At 42.1% G+C, this 19,116-nt stretch overlaps 1 protein-coding gene across 1 annotated transcript in view; it reads left to right on the top strand.

The window, feature by feature from the left end:
- Nucleotides 1-619: 619 nt before the first annotated feature.
- nup210 (nucleoporin 210) overlaps nucleotides 620-19,116 on the top strand; it is a 28,235-nt gene continuing 9,738 nt past the window's right edge. The window contains exons 1-29 of the mRNA XM_056422215.1: nucleotides 620-1,175; nucleotides 1,462-1,601; nucleotides 2,708-2,839; nucleotides 3,484-3,580; nucleotides 3,727-3,877; nucleotides 4,313-4,445; nucleotides 4,589-4,747; nucleotides 5,213-5,281; nucleotides 5,384-5,490; nucleotides 6,019-6,159; nucleotides 6,270-6,407; nucleotides 7,026-7,181; nucleotides 8,270-8,468; nucleotides 9,314-9,459; nucleotides 10,630-10,848; nucleotides 11,537-11,710; nucleotides 12,452-12,644; nucleotides 13,169-13,275; nucleotides 14,116-14,220; nucleotides 14,968-15,069; nucleotides 15,445-15,573; nucleotides 15,782-15,909; nucleotides 15,996-16,131; nucleotides 16,237-16,299; nucleotides 16,767-16,946; nucleotides 17,040-17,120; nucleotides 17,261-17,392; nucleotides 17,675-17,833; nucleotides 19,023-19,114. Of these exons, the coding sequence (XP_056278190.1) occupies nucleotides 1,012-1,175; nucleotides 1,462-1,601; nucleotides 2,708-2,839; nucleotides 3,484-3,580; nucleotides 3,727-3,877; nucleotides 4,313-4,445; nucleotides 4,589-4,747; nucleotides 5,213-5,281; nucleotides 5,384-5,490; nucleotides 6,019-6,159; nucleotides 6,270-6,407; nucleotides 7,026-7,181; nucleotides 8,270-8,468; nucleotides 9,314-9,459; nucleotides 10,630-10,848; nucleotides 11,537-11,710; nucleotides 12,452-12,644; nucleotides 13,169-13,275; nucleotides 14,116-14,220; nucleotides 14,968-15,069; nucleotides 15,445-15,573; nucleotides 15,782-15,909; nucleotides 15,996-16,131; nucleotides 16,237-16,299; nucleotides 16,767-16,946; nucleotides 17,040-17,120; nucleotides 17,261-17,392; nucleotides 17,675-17,833; nucleotides 19,023-19,114 (3,932 nt within the window). The 5' untranslated portion in view covers nucleotides 620-1,011. The remainder of the gene's footprint in view (nucleotides 1,176-1,461; nucleotides 1,602-2,707; nucleotides 2,840-3,483; nucleotides 3,581-3,726; nucleotides 3,878-4,312; nucleotides 4,446-4,588; nucleotides 4,748-5,212; nucleotides 5,282-5,383; nucleotides 5,491-6,018; nucleotides 6,160-6,269; nucleotides 6,408-7,025; nucleotides 7,182-8,269; nucleotides 8,469-9,313; nucleotides 9,460-10,629; nucleotides 10,849-11,536; nucleotides 11,711-12,451; nucleotides 12,645-13,168; nucleotides 13,276-14,115; nucleotides 14,221-14,967; nucleotides 15,070-15,444; nucleotides 15,574-15,781; nucleotides 15,910-15,995; nucleotides 16,132-16,236; nucleotides 16,300-16,766; nucleotides 16,947-17,039; nucleotides 17,121-17,260; nucleotides 17,393-17,674; nucleotides 17,834-19,022; nucleotides 19,115-19,116) is intronic.

Here is a 19,116-nt window from a genome sequence, read left to right as displayed (position 1 = left end):
GTACACCCCGGCACGTTCGCTCCGCTCGGCAACAGCCAATCGACTTGTGACTCCTGCACCTCGAGCTAATCACTCTACATCCAGACTGTTTGCTGTCCTGGCTCCTGATTGGTGGAACGAGCTCCCCACTGACATCAGGACAGCAGAAAGTCTCTACATCTTCCGCCGGAGACTGAAAACACACCTTTTCCGACTATATCTGGATTAAAACACAGATTTGCACTTCAGTGGCACTTAAATAGCACTTACTTATGGTACTTTTGTAGTTCGACTATGTTGAGGAAATGTTACTTCCTGTATTCTTGTTGTTCTTAGTTTATAATCTAGGTTGAAATGCACTTATTGTAAATCGCTTTGGATAAAAGCGTCTGCTAAATGACATGTGATGTAATGTAATGGATGTCGTATGTGTACAGATCGTAAAGCCCTTTGAGGCAAATTTGTAATTTGTGATATTGGGCTATACCAAATGAATTGAATTGGTGTGCTTCCATTAATTTGATTTAATTTCTATTCAATTCAATTGTTGAAAATAAAAAACACACTGTACCTTTAAGAAAGAGCGTCATCCTCCGCGTTGCCCGCTCATGTCTATGACGTTTACTCCCCCGGCGTGCACGCTGGAAAGTCCAATTATTGTTAATGGCAGGTATTTGTATGTATCAGTGTATTAAGTTAGTGTTAGCGAACTATTTACGGTAAAATAAAACCGGGGACGTGGTTTCAAAGTCACCTCGAGGATTAAACAAAGCGGCGGAGCCGAACCAGAGGACCCCCGAGTGTCATTGTAACGTTAGCTTAACCGTTACCGACATGTGCCCGGTATCAACAGACTGAAACTGAGAAGGAAGGCGCGTGGGGGGCGATGTCGGCTCACTCTTAACGTCTGTCTGGGAGCCACGACCCCACCGCCTCTACACACACAGCACACACCGCTCAATGGGACGGGAGGAGAGAAGAAGTTTAGCTAGTTTGGACAGAAACTCTTAAGCGGTCTCCCCGGTAACGGAAATGATTTCTCCAAAATTCTCCGCGTCGGCTTTGCTGTTATTTATAGTCGCCGCCATTCAAGTCAACGGCTCCCCGAAACTAAATATTCCCAAAGTGTTGCTACCGCTCACCAAAAACACGAGAATCAACTTCACGTTGGAAGCTACTGAAGGCTGCTACCGATGGTGAGTGGAAGGAGGTGACCCGGGAGAGTCGGGTTGCAGTGAAGCACATGGCCGACTTAAAAAGTACACTACAGTGGTTAGTGTGTGTGCGCGTGCTAAAGCAGCGTGATTCTTTCTAAATAGTCCCCTCTTAACCCGTTTAAGTTTGTTTAGTTTAAGGTAAAGCTGCAACCCCACACAAAGTATGAACATGTTATTCAACATAAGGTCAATGTAGTTTTTTGGGACTTATAAATGGCTTCTTCACTTATGAACATTACCTTTTTCTCTGCTCGTATTCTTCCAGGTCTTCCACCAGACCGGAAGTATCAAGCATCCAGGCTCTTGATGAAGAGGGCACCGGAAGCTGCTCCCGGAGAGCTGTTCTCCAGGCTCTCTCCACCCATTCCTCCAGACTGACCAGCATCATTCTGGCCGAAGATGTTGGTAAATACATGGTTGCTTAAATTATTATTAAACACAACTACCAGGAACTACCTGTACTTTACCAGGTGCTTCCGTCTATCTGAAGACATATTATGTCAACGCAATACAATGTAGTGCAGACACAAAACTTTGCAGGTGTGTAGTCGGGATGAAAGCGAAGGCCTTGAGGGAAGAATGCAGTTTTTACAAGAAAACATAGTACTAGTAGACAGGGTTCGTACGATCATGGAAAACCTGGAAAAGTCAGGGAGTTTTAAAATGGTCATTTCCAGGCCTGGAAAAGTCATGGAACAAACTTAAATCATAAAAGTTTTGGAAAAGTCATGGAAATGTGTTATAATCACATGTTCATTTACGCCGAGTTTGAAATAATCAATATGTTTTTTAAAGAAAGACACTCAAAATATAAGCCGGCGATAGCTCTCAATATGCAACATTTTCTAAATTTTTCATGTTTATACCGAGTTTGATCATGGAAATTTGGTTAAAAGTCCTGGAAAAGTCCTGGACATCCATTGGTCAAAATGTGTAAGAACCCTGAGTAGATGAGTATGCCGGGTATAACATTTAAGTATTCTGTGTGCTATTCCCTTCAGAGTAGCATGTCTCATGGTCATTGTGTTGCACAATATAAAATAAATGATTATTATTATTATTACATCACTTTTTTCTTCTCCATGTTTACTTCCTGTCTATTGTGTAATGCTGTATGTCAGTTGTGAGCATTTGCTTTGGAAATATGAAAATCAGACACATTGGTCCGTCCATAGATATGTTAAATGTCTCTGTGTGAACAAAAAAAACTAAACAAAGTCATTTTGACTGCGCTCGCAGCTCAGGATGCTTTAAATCTCTCCTCTGAGTATGTGTTTTAGTTAGGAGGTACATTTGTATGCTTCGTGCCTCAACAATACTTTTTTGTATTTATTTATATATATATTTTAAATGATTGTTTCTTTTAACCACCAAGACGTTTATTTTTTTCTTGCTTTTTTTTTTCTTCATGTTTTCTTGGTTAAATTAAAGTGCAATATTGTAGTCCAGTATGTACTCTGTATTTGATGCTTTGTGTCTCCCCCCTGTCCTCCCCCTGTATTAATTTGCAGTTACAGGACATGTACTGCGGTGTGACGCCATTGTCGACATCATCAGTGAAATCCAGATCGTGTCGACCACCAGAGAGCTACATCTTGAGGACTCACCGCTGGCACTCAAAATTCATGCACTGGATTCTGAAGGTAACGCATACCGACTCATCACAAAACAAAGCGATTGTCATCATTTGCTGCTGTTATTACTGATAAATATCACCCTACATCAATACCTGCTATATTACTAAATGTTCCTGTTGTAACGAGTCCAATGCTTTATTGTTTAATTTCTGCGTTAAAGTCTTCTCAGAGACGGCACTGATTGGGCTCCAGGCTGCGTTGTTCCTCAGGCTGCTGCTGCGAGGTGGCTGCGTTGGTTCTGTTCCACTGGTTCCATTTCAGCCAGACGCACTTAGTTTAATGAGCTGCAGCTACACCCTGATTCTTCCTGATGATGGCTCCAGGGCGTGTGTTTTTGTTTTTGTTTGCTTTGGTCCAAAAGTGCATTTGGGATTCTTCAGACGAAGTAGATTGCAGAAGGACGGCTCGTATCCTGTAATGAAATCCCTCTTGCTTTTGTTGCAGCTAATTCGACAGCCGGGAGCGCTCAGAGTATTGTGCTCCCGATCCATAATACATTCAAGTATGGCGACCTCGGTCGTATAACACAAGTGGAAAGGCGAATATCTTCTGGTCCTCACCAAAACTCACATAGTCATTTGTTTTGGATTAAATGTTGTGAGTTAAAGAAATAGCGCGTCTGACTCTTGTCTTTTTTTTTTATGTTGCAGGAAACACCTTCAGCTCTCTGGCTGGTCTGGTGTTCGACTGGACCTTAGTGAAGGATGTCGATGTGAATGGATTCTCGGACTCTTACAAATCACTACGGTAGGCGCCCCTTTGGTCACGCTGCATTCAAACTCTAGTCAGCCAAACTGCGATGATACACAAATGAAACAATTTTTTTAGGCCGAATGCACGGTGATGCACGAAGTTGATTCTCAAACATATTTTTTTATATGTCTCTACTCCAGGGTACTTAAATTCTCCGAGTCCACCTACAAACCCCCTGGATACATATCTGAGATGGAGCGTGTTGGGAAACAAGGCGATATTATTTTGGTGTCGGGACAGAAAACGGGACACGCTAAATTGAAGGCCAAAATAGAAGAGCCATTGTATAAGGTAAGCACAATATACATTTCTTGACTGTTTATGCCAATGCAAGGTGAAAGTAATCCACTTTACTTTCAGTCATAGACGATCTCAGAAGACAAGAAGAGGTTAGCTTGTGCCGACGGCTTATGTACTGAGATGCGGACGTCTAAAATATCAAAAGATTGCACGCTTGTAATGAGTCCTTCCTGCCCTATGTATGACGTCACGGCAGTACGGAGATTCAAGTTATTAGTTGTCATCAAGCTAAACTTTTACCCAATTTATGATCTCAACGAGATATTGTCCAACCAAGGAAAAATATATTTTCTGTAATACTATATAGAATATCAAAAACATAACTAAGAGCCACTAAGTTTTATGTGTATACACAGTGTGATCTGGTTTGTTTTTGGGGGGAAGCTGAAGCCGTGTTGTTCTGTAACCACGGTAACTGTGCCACAGGATGTGGGTGCTGCGGAAGTCCGACTCTTGATTTTAGAGAACATCCTGCTGAGTCCCGCGTACGACGTCTACTTGCTGGCGGGAACGTCCATCCGATACAAAGTCATGAAGATACGACAGGGCACGATGACAGGTCTGACTTTAGTGAGGAGTTAAAGCCTCTTTATTTTTTTACTTTTACAATAGCTCCCGCACCGTTTCTGAAGCTGTGTCGAGCGAACTCCCAGCATGTCACATTCGAGCATCGGTGTAATTCCCGTGTCGTTGTGTGTCCAGAGCTCTCGATGCCTTGTGATCAGTATGAACTGCACGTTCAGAACAGTGCGATCGGCGCTCACGGAAACCCGGACGTTGCCGTGGCCAGTCTGGATCAAAGCAGCTCCACCATTACAGCCATTCAACTGGGACACATCAACGTGGTGCTGGATCACAAGAGTATCCTTCCGACACGTCGTTATGTGTGGCTGTTGTTATTGTCGTGGTGTTCATCATCTTCTTGCTCTGAACGTTGCGACATTTTGTTATTTACTTCAGTTTGAGAGCATAAGTGCAATTACTTTGCTTTACGTCGCCAGGTTTATGATACATATCTTTTTATGATTAAAAACAGCTTATATAAAACATATTATATGACATTACATGTCAGTTAAATGCCATTTAATGTAATATCTTTTGTGATAAAAATAGCAAATATATTTTGTTCAGGTGAGAAATATTTGATTAGTTTTGCTGTGTGTGTGTGTGTGTGTGTGGTAGTTTTATGTGAATAATGTCCTGTACTTTGCCTTCACAACTTCAGCTGATGATATTGAATCTTTCGTATTCTGCATTTGGCAAACATCAAGAAGTTTAGAGCCGTCGATGTTCCTACGTCACCTTTCCTTAGCAGCGTCTACTTAGGCCTTCGAATGCAAGGAGTGTCTCGCCTACCCAACACCACGCTGCATGTGGTTGAACCGGGCTACCTAGGTCTGTTCCTTTCTCTCACTATTGAGATAAGTGTTTTTTGAGCATATATATATATATAAACAAATATTGTAAGGCTCACCATTTGATTGATATTTGTTTTAGGTTTTAAAATTCATCCAGGCGACAGCTGGGTTCTCGAGACGGGCAGAGTTTATGACGTCCTCGTCGAAGTCTTTGATAAATCCGGCAACAAAATGTACCTCTCTGATGTAAGTGTGCTTCAGTTAAGTCACTGCTTATATTTTAAACAATGTATATATCTGTATGCATTCTGTATATGACTGATTGTAAAAGTCAAAGGACCTGTGACCAGCATTGTGTTATGCTGTCGATAAAATCCCAAATTTGACATTATCTATTTGCAGGTACTTAATCTCTGTTCCAGATTTATAAACTCAACTGTTTCTTTTGCTTTTGTTACAGCTCGGTAACGGACCTGAGTCTTTTTTTATTTAAAAAAGTCATCTTTGAAAACCAAATGCATCTGATTAGACATTAGCAAAAGAGATATTTAGTGCCCCTTTGATCCTTCCTCCAACGTATGAGTTCTAGGAGCTAACATTTAAAAACCAGTGATGAAGAACGGTCACCATGGAAGTATCAGCCAATCAAAAAATCTTGACGCCATTAAAAAAAAAAAAGTGTAAACATTTTTTAAACTCTGCTTCCAATGTGGAGTCGTACAACGGCAGTTTTAAAAAAATCCAGCGTGTGGTTAAATATTTTTTATTTTGCAGAATGTCCGCATCGACACTGGTTTCCCCTCCGAGTACCTGGAGCTCCTGCAGTCCTCTGTGAATGGATCGTACCATCGCGTCAAAGCGCTCAAAGAAGGCCTGACTCTGATTGACGCAACCCTCCAAGCTGTCGTGGATGAAGTGAGTTTACCCGTCTGAATTAGCCAGAGCGCCATATTTGCCTTTATCTCCTTTTATTCGACGTCGGTAGACGAGCTCGATCATTTCCTGTGGCCTCCGTTCTGTTTCAGACTGGAGGGATCCATGAACTCGCCAACCCGGTCCACAATGAACAGGATGTCGAAATCTACAACCCCATCATTCTTAGTCCCAGTATTCTGACATTTCCATGGCAACCCAAGGTTGGAGCGTATCAGTACACAATACAGGTAATTATTCCTTTTCAGAATGGAACACTTTCTCTCTAAATGTGCCGTTTGGAATACGTGTTCATGGTATGACACCTTCTTATTTTTTTACTTCCTTTTTTAATTTAGTTTTTAACAATATAACAATATATATTTTCATACAGTCACTTTCTTGGTACACATGATATTCAGGTAAAGTGTATAACACACAAAGAACAACAAACATCAAATGGTGCTCACTCCAAGAAAAAAGAAAGCAAAAAAGAGGGGGGGGAAAGGATAATAATGAATAAATTGTATACAAAATAATTAAATACAAATAAAATACATAATTTAAATAATAATTGTCCAATCCTGAGTGTAGTGTTGTATGTGTTATATATGCTTTTCAGAGTTTTTTTGTATGATGTGTGTGTGTGTGCACAGAGAGAGTTAACAAGAGCAGTTCAACCAGAGGGCCGAGCAACATGCAGTAATAACAAATGACACCTTTTTTAAAAAAAATGTTTTTTTTATCTGTTCTTATTTATACTTTTCCATAAAGCTCTAAATTCATGAATTTTTGTTGTTGTTATTGTCCCACCGAGAGCTGTAATTCTGGTGCTCGTGATGACGTCTATCCCCTGTTGCTCGTGGCAGGCCACTGGAGGCAGCGGAAACTTCAGCTGGTCCTCCTCCAACGCGGCTGTAGCCACGGTGACCGTGAAAGGCGTGATGACCACAGTGAGCGACGTGGGCGTCGCCGTGGTTTATGCTCGCGATCTACGCAACTCGCTGCACTTCGGCCAGATGAAGGTGAGTTGACCTGGATACAACAAAAAAACACGTTCTGAAATGACAATATAGCAGTTATGGCACATTTATAATCATCCTGATTTAATGGAGTTTAATATCTAACTTTCAGGAAACTAAACTTGCACTTCAGCACCTTAACGTGCAGCATTTTAACTTTCTTTGAGTAAAGTGTTTACGTCATATTTTCACGGGATTTTCACAGGATTTAAGGAGATTAAGTCAAGGTTATTTTTTTGCTGAAGCTGTATACTATTGACTTGCATATTGGGGCAACTTAAGCTCCTATCGGATGTTGTGGACCTTGTTTTTTAATTTCAAAAGCCAAAATCAATTTCCTTAATCAATGTTCTCACTATATCGTCTGCCAACAGAGTTTGGGCTATTTTTCACTCACACACTATATGTGTGTGTGGTGTTGTACATGTGCTCTTCTAGCTGGTTTAATGGCGACGAGAAGTCAAAGATGGTGTTGCATACTCTCACCAACCAGCAATGTTAGCGTCATGTTGTAAATTTGTTATTAATCACATTTTATTTTTGAGTGTTGCTAAGTGATTTATAAAACGCCCCCAAAGAGCACTTGGGAGATGTGGACACGTTGCTCCTCATGCCAAAGTAGCTCCTGCTTCAGACTAATCCTCCACTCTAGATGCACACCGTACCCAGCATGCACCTACTTGTTTGGCATCATTGATCTTTACATGCATGTCAAAGCAACATTGGTTTCCAAAACTCAACAAATTTAATGTTAAAATTCAGGAAAACTTTAACAACTCTCCACCTTTTGGTCCGTTAGATTTTCTTTTCTCTCCCACAGCCGATTGCTTACTTCTTCCATCGCTCATTTTTTATTAAAGGCTTTGATTTGTCATATCTAATGTAAGTCATTCAAGCAAATTGAAATCACAATGTACAATTCATTATCTCTGGAGTGCATTATTATTAATCATTTAAACATATAAAATGTGATTCGTAATTATCTAACCAAATTGTGCTGCTATAACCAAACTTGCGGCTTGAATCTCCACTTGTTACGATGGTTCCCAGCCCTCAACCTAAACCTCTTTCATCCCTTCTCGGCCCCTCAGGTCTACGTTGTCGAGCCCGTGGCCATGGACTTCGCTCCTTGCCCAGTAGAGGCCCGGGTGGGCCTGGTTCTGGATCTGCCCCTCAGGATCTTCGGCCTCCTGGAGGAGGCGGGGAATGAGCGCGTCATGTTGAGCGACTGCTCCCACTTTGACCTGCAGGTGGAGGAGGAGAACCACGGCGTCTTCCAGCTGCTCGACGGTGAGTTCCGGGCGATGCGACACCTTTTAATCACGAAACCCCAAAATCATATCGAAGGTGAATTCACTCACGGAGTCTAATCGGGGATTTGCATTCATTTACGGTCGCTAACCACGGACGCTCGTTCCAGGGACTCGGTCATCGATCCCTCTGTTTAGCGCTAATCGATGCGAGTTATGAGTCGCCACGACTCTTGGCGCGTAGACGGCTAATTGAACATGCGTGTGCTGTGGGCGTATATGAGGAAGGTCGCTATGTCGCTGGTTTCCTTCTCCTGAACATGTTTACTGCCCTCCTTGAATTGATGTTGTCATTTAGGGAGGATACCCATTTCTGTTTGTTATGGTTGTTGCAGCAATAACTAATAAATTACTCTTAAGTTTTCCAAAAGTCTATAATTTCCCATGAAAGCACGCGTGTGGGAAAAGAATCGGTGCAAACCTTCAACTGCAGTGTCACACTACGGACGGAGGGATTGCAGAAATACTGAATCCACACATATTTTCTCCTGTAGACAAACCTGTATTCATCGGTTACCCATAATAAAGAACGTGTGTGTGCACAATCCTCTTCAACTCCCTCTGAGTTTTAATATTGGCTTTGGCTTTTCAGACGGTCACCGCCACGTCCATCTCTTTCAAACGTTATTTTGTCGTACCGTTTTTAATTTGGGAGTCTTCTATTATTTATCAGAAGAGTGTGCTGGGACCTGCAGGGCCCCCCAGTGTGGTTTAGGAAGGGAAGATAAACGACTACACCCGGGTGAACAATTGGAACTATTTGTACGTTGTCGTAAAGCGTCCGCGCTTACTCTTCGGCTTCCTCCGTCCCTCGTTGTGATCCAGGGAGGCTGGCTCCGGGCCAGGAGGACTGCAGTGGGGTGAGGGCCAAGGCCCTGGCCCCCGGCTACACCATCCTCACTGTGAGCTACACCCACGGCAACGTTCACCTCAGCGTCAAGATCACCATCGCTGCCTATCTCCCCCTCAGAGTGAGTTCCCACAGTTTATTCCTTCCTTCCTCATCTTGAAGGTTCCCGATGCTTTTTTTCCTGCTTAATGCGTATTGTTCTTCGAGCCCTCCGGACTGAATTGTCCTCGTGGATAGTTTTCAGTCGTTTATTCAATATAATACTTCATACACGTTGTTCTATCTCAATCTCCAGGGTGTAATTATCTAAAAACTTTACCTGAAGTCTTTGTTGTGATTTTTATTTCATTCTTTCAACTCGCCTCAAAGCACCAATTATCTTTTCGTCTTTGTCTTCTCCACCTGGGTTTCCGCTTTGCATTTTAATCAAGCATTGTACACGTGTACATTTTTCTTTTTTACATCTTAATTTTTTTATACACCTTCGCTCCAGTATTGCGCAGTAATGAAAATGTGCTGATGAGGTATCTAAAGCATTCTGTCACTCAATAAGCGTGCATATTGTATTCAGGTTATCGGTACAGTAACAAGCTGTTTAATGCACCACTTTGAGGTCATGTTTTCATCATCGGATTATGTAGTATTCTTTAAAATATTTCAGATGTTTTAGTTTCTTCACTTGTTTTTCTTATGGCAAGTCAAGGTTGACCCAATTTAGTTTCTTTTCTGTCAAATACTGAGGATTTTAGCTTCCCCAGTTACGTTCCTCCTAACACTAGAATGGCCAACAGAGTTCGGAAGGTCATGGAAAACCTGGAAAAGTTATGGAATTTTAAAATGGTTATTTCCAGGCCTGAAAAATCCCGAAAGTTTTGGAGAAGTCATGGACAGCTTCATTTACGCTGAGCTTTAAATAATGAATATATTTTTAAAAGAATGCCGATCAAAATATAAGCCGGCATACGCTCTTTCATACTCCGTACTGTATGCTTTGGAATTCTCATTGTTAATCTTTTTCATGTTTGGATGGAGATAAATAAAATAAAAAGTGGTTTAAAGTCCTGGAAATCCTTTGGACAACATGTGTATGAACCCTGGGCCAAGCTGATATACTTAATTGTTTTATTTTTGATTAAGATATCGTCCTCTTTGTTTTTCTGCATGTATTTTGCCCGAAAATGTTCTGCGTCTTTTACATTTTGGTCGCCTAAATTGTTTGGCTTTTCTAAAAGTGTTTCTTCCTGATAGTGTCCTGCTGTAACATTAATAATCCAACCACGCTGCTCGGCAGGCGATCGACCCCGTGTCCGTGGCCGTGGTGACTCTGGGCTCCTCTAAAGACATGCTGCTTGAGGGCGGGCCCCGGCCCTGGGTCTTAGAGCCCTCCAAGTTCTTCTGCAACTTGAGCGCCGAGGACGAGGCCAGCGTGAGCCTCGCTCTGACCACCCCTTCATCGCACAACTACAACCAGCACTGGGTCAGAGCGACCTGCCGGGCTCTGGGGGAGCAGGTGAGACCTTCAGAAACCCTTTTGGGCCTCGTTCACCAAAACCTTCCGAAATGTGTTCATGACAATTGTCCTGACGACGTGATCTTCAACCGCGGAGTCCTTCAAAAGTGTGTTATGAGGATGACCGCCATCGTTCTTGGAAATTGAATAACCGGCATAGCCTGCAAGTGTGCCTATTGATCCTAATGAGCAGAGTTAATCCCCATCGCATGTGCACACAAAGAAATGAAGAAGAAAAGTTAAGAGAATTCAGTCAAGATTTGCCAAAAGTCTAAAGAGGGTGGGTCACCGGACCAAAGTTTGTATTGTTTGGTTATTGGCAAAATAATAATCAATAAAATTCTGATAAATTATGTTGAAAAAGTGCACGGAAATTATTTTCTGGCCATGATACTTGATACCACACATACATTATTTAAAAACGAAAGTCTAAACCGTTGCAATATTACATCAAACTGGATAAAAATACAATACAGTAAACGGTACTCGCTAAGTACCGTTTACTGTATTGTTCTTTCATAGTCGGTACGTTAACTACTGTGTGGAGGGAAACTTGCATGTTTTTGAATTGTAACTATTATCAATAGTTAATCATGTTGGTGTCCTTGCTGTATTACTGTGATGGCTCCCAATAGTGCCGACTCGTATTTTATTGTCCGCTTCAGTTGTCGTTGTTGTTGTTGTTCAGGTGCTGGAGGTGACGTTGGGAAACAAGGCCAGCGTGACCAATCCTTATCCTGCCGTGGAGCTGGCGGTGGTTAAGTTTGTGTGCGCAATCCCGTCTCGCCTCACCCTGGTCCCAGTTTATTCCAACCCACAGCTGGACCTGACCTGCCCGCTGCTGCAGCAGAACAAACAAGTGGTATGTGTGTATGCGTGTGTGTGTGTGTGTATGCGTGTGTGTGTGTGTATGTGTGTGTGTGTGTGTTTCACCTCGCTGCCTAAAGAACACGATAATTCAAACTACTCGTCTGCCAATATTTTGCATCAAAACTATTCATACCGTCAGCAAACGCACAACAAAAACATTTTAATATATAATAAATTGAGTAGCACAGAGGAGGCTCAACTACCAGGATCCATACTGTCTGCTATTTTTAGTTTCCTTTTAGTGAGTGCATTTCAGTTCCCTCTGATAAACAGTTACGCAGCGTAGATGTCCAGGGCTTTTATTGTGAAAGGTAATTACGGAATGAGTGGATGCTGCATTTGTCGATGTTGAAATGAGTCACACAACTTGCTCTGTCGGTTCGGACTATGAAAAGAAATAGAGTGGCGCTCGGAAGCCCACAAAAAAAGATTTAATAAACATAAAGGCCTTTTTATGATGCACTTACTTTTTTTTAATAATGTCATTTTTGGCTACTCGCACTGAAATTACTGAAGAATTTTAATTTTGTTGTTTGTAAAATGTTTTTGATATAATTTTGTTTTGTCAGTTTAGTTCCAAGAATAGATCCACGATCTTACAAAAAGAAGTTCACAAATACACTTAATTAGGAATCCCCAACTCGATGATAATGATTATTAATGAGTTTAAAAAATAAAATAATGCAAGCATAATGTTTTGAAAATGAATTGATCGCGATATCTTTTTTTCTAGGTGCCCGTTTCAAATTACCGTAATCCCATTTTGGACTTGGCTGCTTTTGATCAACAAGGAAGGAAGTTCGACAACTTCAGCTCTCTGAGCGTTCTGTGGGAATCGAGCGTGGCGTCGCTGGCCAGCATCGAACCCACGCTGCCCATGGAGCTGCAGCCGGTCGAGGATGACCACAAGCAGATGAAACTTCACGGTGAGGCGCCGCGCCTCGCCCTACACCTGGTTGGCTTTTAGAAAGAGTGTCGGCGACATTTGGGAAGTGATGAGGTCTCTGCTTTAGTTGTAAGACAGCGGAAGCAGACGGGAATTTCTTGCTTTCTTTTTTTGCAGTCTGTTTCTATAGATTAACTAGAACGGGCACTCGGTAGAGCGCATACCTTCGCATATCACAAGATTGGGCATTGAATTATGAACATGTTGGCATTAGTTGCATGCCAATTGGATATAAATTTACCGCGCTATGGTAAAAATACGATTTTGACCTTTGACCCGATTAATCCCAAAATCTAATCAAATGGTCCCCGGATAATAACCAATCATCCCACCAAATTTCATGCGATTCGGTTTAATACTTTTTTACTTATAACACGCACGCACGCATACAAATACACGGCGATCAAAACATTACCTTCCGCATTTTCAATGCGAAGGTAATAAAGACAAACAGTTTGGATTGTTTGTTTTTAATTGGCCTTTTGTTTCTGTTCTCTGTGGCAGGGCGACAGACGGTTCTTGTCCACCATCAAACGGGCAGAGCCACCATCGCGGTGACGGCTCTGGGTTACCAGGCCTTACACCTCGCAGCAGCCAAAGTACCCAGTCCAGTGAGTGGCTCCACGACTATGCTTTCATTTCCTCTCGAAAGCAGACGTCGCTGAACTTTATTTTTAAATATCTGTATGATGGTGTTCTGTGAACCTTTTGCTTTCAGTCAGATGCACGTCAGGTGAGTTTTAATTTTATATATACAGGACTGTCTCAGAAAATTAGAATATTGTGATAAAGTTCTTTATTTTCTGTAATGCAATTAAAAAAACAAAAATGTCATGCATTCTGGATTCATTACAAATCAACTGAAATATTGCAAGCCTTTTATTCTTTTAATATTGCTGATTATGGCTTACAGCTTAAGAAAACTCTAAAATCCTATCTCATAAAATTTTAATATTTCCTCAGACCAAGTTAAAAAAAAGATTTATAACAGCTGAGTGTTTGTCAAGGCTCAGGAAACCCTTGCAGGTGTTTCGAGTTAATTAGACAATTCAAGTGATTTGTTTAATACCCTACTAGTATACTTTTTCATGATATTCTAATATTTAGAGATAGGATATTTTAGTTTTCTTAAGCTGTAAGCCATAATCAGCAATATTAAAAGAATAAAAGGCTTGCAATATTTCAGTTGATTTGTAATGAATCCAGAATGCATGACATTTTTGTTTTTTTAATTGCATTACAGAAAATAAAGAACTTCATCACAATATTCTAATTTTCTGAGACAGTCCTGTATATGTGAGGTTTGGAGTCAGTTATTCTCTATTCCGCTTTTTTGTTTTCTCATAGAGTGATAATTAGCTTACTTCCCTTTTCCCAACACCAGCACACTGTATTGTTTGATGGGAGATGTGTAACCATAACAAACCAATCTGTTTCCTCCCTCCGTACAGTACGGCACCTTGACCCCTGTGTCGGCCACTCTGGACCTGCTATTGGTTGAAGATGTGAAGGTTTCTCCCGGCGTAGTTACCATATATAACCATCCAGATGTGTGGGTAAGGGACAGATTAAACATCTCGTACGCATCATCTCTTTCACCCAGAAAGCGTTATAAAGTGACAGAAACAGGCTTTTCCCGGCTTGTTTTACCAAATGTAAAACTGCCGGTATTTCATTTTTTTTTTTTTTAAACTTTTTGATTTGCATTTTCCACAAACAGATTAGTCCTTGACATCGAGAAAAAAATATATATAAATATATATATATATATCTACAACAAAATAAAATCAGCACACATCCAAATCCATCCATATCCCCATACACACCCGCCCAACATTCCAACCCATCCCCTCCCACATGTTTAGACTTATACATCTACCCTCCAAGAGTAGGACCCAATGAGGACGGAGGGAATTTAGTTTTAACCTATATTATTTCTTTTAATCAGGCCGATCTGAAATGCACATTTTATTTAATCATCATCATTAATAGTAATCATTGCTGTGGGCGCGCCGGAGTCATGTCTCCCTCCTCCCTCTCCTAATCCTGTGATAGAGGAGCTGTTCGGGAGGTGTGCGGGTTAAAGAACAGCTAGTGACCCGTGTGAGAGGATTTTAAAGGTTGAATGTAGTCAGGGGTCAAATACCCTTTGATGTCTCATACAAGTCCAGCTAGTCAGAACAAATGCATGATGGTGAACTGGTGTGGGTTTTCTGAATCTAAACCAGTGTGTAATCATTTTTACGCTTAAAATGATGCTCTGCTTTGTCACGAGGCATTTATTGTATTTTTTGTTTTTGCAGGTGAACTTGGCCCTGCGAGAAGGCTCGGGGCACTTCTTTGTCAACACCAGCGTGAAAGGGATCGCCAACGTGGCGTTCCAGGAGGCCCAAGGAATGGCGCAGGTAAGAGGGAACATCTGGACTGAAGGGTTGTGAGATCTCTGGTCGATTTATTACAACTTATTGAGGTGGATAATATTGCGAGGGTTAGTTTTTGCTACCTCGCTGCTGTCATGTGGGACGTGGCCGGATGCTAGTTTAGCAGATGGAACGTAATTATTTCCATACATTTTTTTATTGTAAAACATTAAACATTTGTAATTAGTTTTTTCATAAACCGGTGGTTTGCACGCAGCCCACACTGTAGCCCTGACATTTCCAAAGCACCTCTACCCCAGGAGTTAACCCAGTAGTTAACGAGCTAAACATTCTCCATGGATTGCAGATAATTGAGATTCTGAGTTACATCATCACTTTTGATTTGCGATGCGTCTCCAGGTCTCTCCCGTCCACCCGGGGGAGGTGACGGTGGTGGTTCATGACCTTTGTCTGGCATTTCCAGCGCCTGCCAAAGCCACGGTGCACGTTTCTGACATCCTGGAGGTTTACGTGAGAGTCGTTGACAAGGTGAGTTTCCACAGCTTGACTAGACGTTCCCTATTATCAGCATCGCACTTTACGAAAAATGTCTCGACACCGTGGTCGTCTGCTTCGAGCACAGCCCTTCCCAGTTTTCATAAAAGTCTGTCTTTTAATTGGCGTCATTAGCTTCGCCCGGCCTGTGAACCAAAATGACTATTTCCCAAATGGACGATGCCATTCATCTGAGTTACAGGTGGAGATCGGCAAATCTGTGAAAGCTTATGTCAGAGTCTTGGACGACAATAAGAAGCCCTTCCCAGCCAGCTATTTCCGTTTCATGAACCTCAAACTCAAGGCGGGTTCTGCCATCGTCTCTCTAAAGTAAGTACTTAGAAGCGTGTTGTTTAGGATGTAGGAACTCGTAGGCCTTTGTGTATAATCCTAAACCTTTTTGTGTGTTGTTGCAGACATTTAGTGGAGCCCACGGAAATCGATTCTGCTGTTTTCGTGGTGAAAGGTGTTTCCATCAGTCAGACCACTCTATCGGCTGTGGTAGTGGATACAAATGGCAGAAAAATTGCATCTGCACCTCAGCCCATTGAGGTATAATAATACAGTGTGAACTACTAAAAATCTCAGTTCAAGGCTTGACTCTTGCATATGTGCATATAACTAATAATATAATAATAATACACTTTCTACTCGTAGGTATTTCCACCTTTCAAACTCATCCCGAGGAAGATCACCCTGCTGATTGGAGCAATGATGCAAGTATGTATAATATCGATGCTTTGAGCTTTATCTGGAAGCAGCTGGCCTCGGTTCGTCTTGCCAGATGAGTTCATCTGGTCCTCGGTTTATCTTCCAAAAAGAGCCCTCTGCCAAGAATCTTCTGGAAGATCTATTTAAGCCTAATAGCTCTTGGTTTGAACATCCAGCTCGCCTTTCATTTTCCTCAACTCGAGCATTTAGCGCCCGTCCAAGAGGCCTCCTAATTGCTGAACATTATAAACTCGGCAGTCCACATGCTCTGCACATTCCTCGTGTCGGATGTCCATTGTCTAATCTCCAGTACTTTAATACATAAAGGATACCGTCTTCCAGGAAATATGTTCTCTGACCTTGCATTGATGAAAGCTGTTGTCTTAACAGTCGGTGTGTAAGAGTCACGCTCATTCTTTCTCCTGTTTCTTTCTCACAAACTCTCCCCCTTTCTTTTCTGCCGTCCTTTTTTATAGATCACATCTGAAGGCGGCCCTCAGCCTCAGTCCAACATCCTGTTCTCTATGTTCAACGAGGAAATAGCTTCCGTCAATGGCATCGGCCACGTCAGGGGCGTTACCATTGGGAACGTCACCGTGACCGGACTGGTCCAAGCTGTCGATGCAGAAACCGGCAAACTGGTCGTCGTGTCTCAGGTGAATATTTCAATAAATAGTGATGTGCAGTCATATATCACTCGTTTTGGATTTATTACAATTTTTTAAAAAGCGCATCGCGTGTCTTCACAGGATCAAGTGGAAGTTGAGGTCGTGCGATTGACAGCCATTCGAATCAGAGCACCGATCACAAGAATGAAGACAAAGACACAGGTGTGATGTTTAATCGGAGAACAATATAAAGATGACCCCCGACTCTAACATTACTGCAGACGGCAGCACCGCATTTCATCGGGAAACGAGTAACCGCAAAGCCCTCTTCCTGGTTGGCTTCCTCTGCTCTCCTTTCCTAGATGCCTGTGTATGTGATGGGTCTGACTAATAGTCAAACGCCCTTCTCCTTTGGCAACGCCGTGCCTGGCCTCACCTTCACCTGGTCCACCACCAAGAGAGACATTTTGGATGTCCAGCCAAGACACATTGAGGTACGCCCGCGCCGCATTGTTTCATTTGATACCGCACACAGTTTCTGCCACCGAGCCGTTTCTATTTGTGTCTCAGATTTAATTTAAGATGTGCTGTTCCAGCATTGCATTCTGATTTTAAAAATAAACACAATCTCACAGTCTCTCTTTGCTTCCTTGTCAGCATGTGCCTTGTCCTTGCTTCCGCATCACTTGTTGCCCTTTTCTTTTTTTAAATGTATTTTTTTTATTTGCTGCTGCTCCTTTTTGCCGTCGTCTTGATGTTCCCCCGTCTCCTATCAGGCCAACGTGGAGCTGCAGGCGGAGCACAACTTCGGCATGACGGTGACCGGGAGAACGAGAGGGCGCACGGGGCTGAAGGTGGTGCTCAGAGTGACTGACCCCCATGCCGGGCAGCTGGTTGGGCATCTACTGGAGCTCATGGATGAGATCCAGATCCAGGTACAGCCCTGTGGCCTACAGCGCTCTATGTGGGCACACGCCTGGGAAAAGAAAAGACAAAGGCATCGCTGTCAACGTTGTTTACAGAAGTATACACTACCATTCAAAAGTTTGGGGTCACTTAGAAATGTCTTTATTTTTCAAAGAAAAGCACTGTTTTTTCAATAAAGATAACAATAATCAAAAATACACACTATACATTGTTAATGTGGTAAATGACTATTCTCGGTGGAAACGTCTGGTTTCTAATGAAATATCTCCATAGGTGTATAGAGGCCCATTTCCATCAACGATCACTCCAGTGCTCTAATGGTACATTGTGTTTGCTAATCGCCTTAGAAGACTAATGTCTGATTAGAAAACCCTTGTGCAATTATGTTAGCACAGCTGAAAACAGTTATGCTGGTGATATAAGCTATACAACTGGCCTTCCTTTGAGCTTGAAGTTTGAAGAACAAAATTAATACTTCAAATATTAATCATTATTTCTAACCTTGTCAATGTCTTGACTATATTTTATATTCATTTGATAAATAAAAGTGTGATTTTTCATGGAAGACACGAAATTGTCTGGGTGATCCCAAACTTTTGAACGGTAGTGTAAATGCAGTATTTTCAGATATTTTATAAAGACCACTTTTAGATCTTTTGGACGCGCTCTTGTGTCAACAGCTGTTTTTCTTTTCCCCTTTTAATCGCCGACATGACCCTCAGAGACGTTCTTAAGTATGAATATATGTTTATTCTTTTGCAATCCGGGTTAAATGAGCAACAAGCTCTCCCGCGAAAGCGGTCAAAACCCTTTCCCTTTCCGGGGTCCAACACCTGCCCTCACTAATTATTCACCTCATTGGTATTGGTGTGCTTAGGACACCACCCAGTGTATATATAGAGGACATACATTTATTAATCATATTTGGCTCTTACAGACTGCGTTGCTGAACATGACCATGTCCCCCTGCTGCTTTTCCCAATAGAGGAACGTTGGCATTTAAGGCAGTCAAGCTGCTGAGTGTTGGCGTATCCGAAGTCGTTATCTGTGAAGCGAGACTGCAGATTAGTTGGAGCTGAATGCACCCGGCTTCAAACTGCATTACACTGTGACACGCCTCGTGTCCCTAAACACCATAGCATGATTAAACGCCCTCTTTTTATTTCATTGAAGTTCCAACATTTTGTTTTGATTAAGGTCTATGACAACCTTCACATGCTGAATCCCGAAGTAGAGGCCGGGGAGTTGCTGATGGCTCCAAACTCGGCCCTCAAACTCCAAACCAGCAGGT

The sequence above is a fragment of the Pseudoliparis swirei genome, chromosome 9 (genome assembly GCF_029220125.1).
Source record: "Pseudoliparis swirei isolate HS2019 ecotype Mariana Trench chromosome 9, NWPU_hadal_v1, whole genome shotgun sequence".
In the NCBI taxonomy this organism is placed as follows: Eukaryota; Metazoa; Chordata; class Actinopteri; order Perciformes; family Liparidae; genus Pseudoliparis; species Pseudoliparis swirei.
Note: the sequence above shows the minus strand (reverse complement) of the source record. Positions and strands in the feature narration are given on the sequence as shown.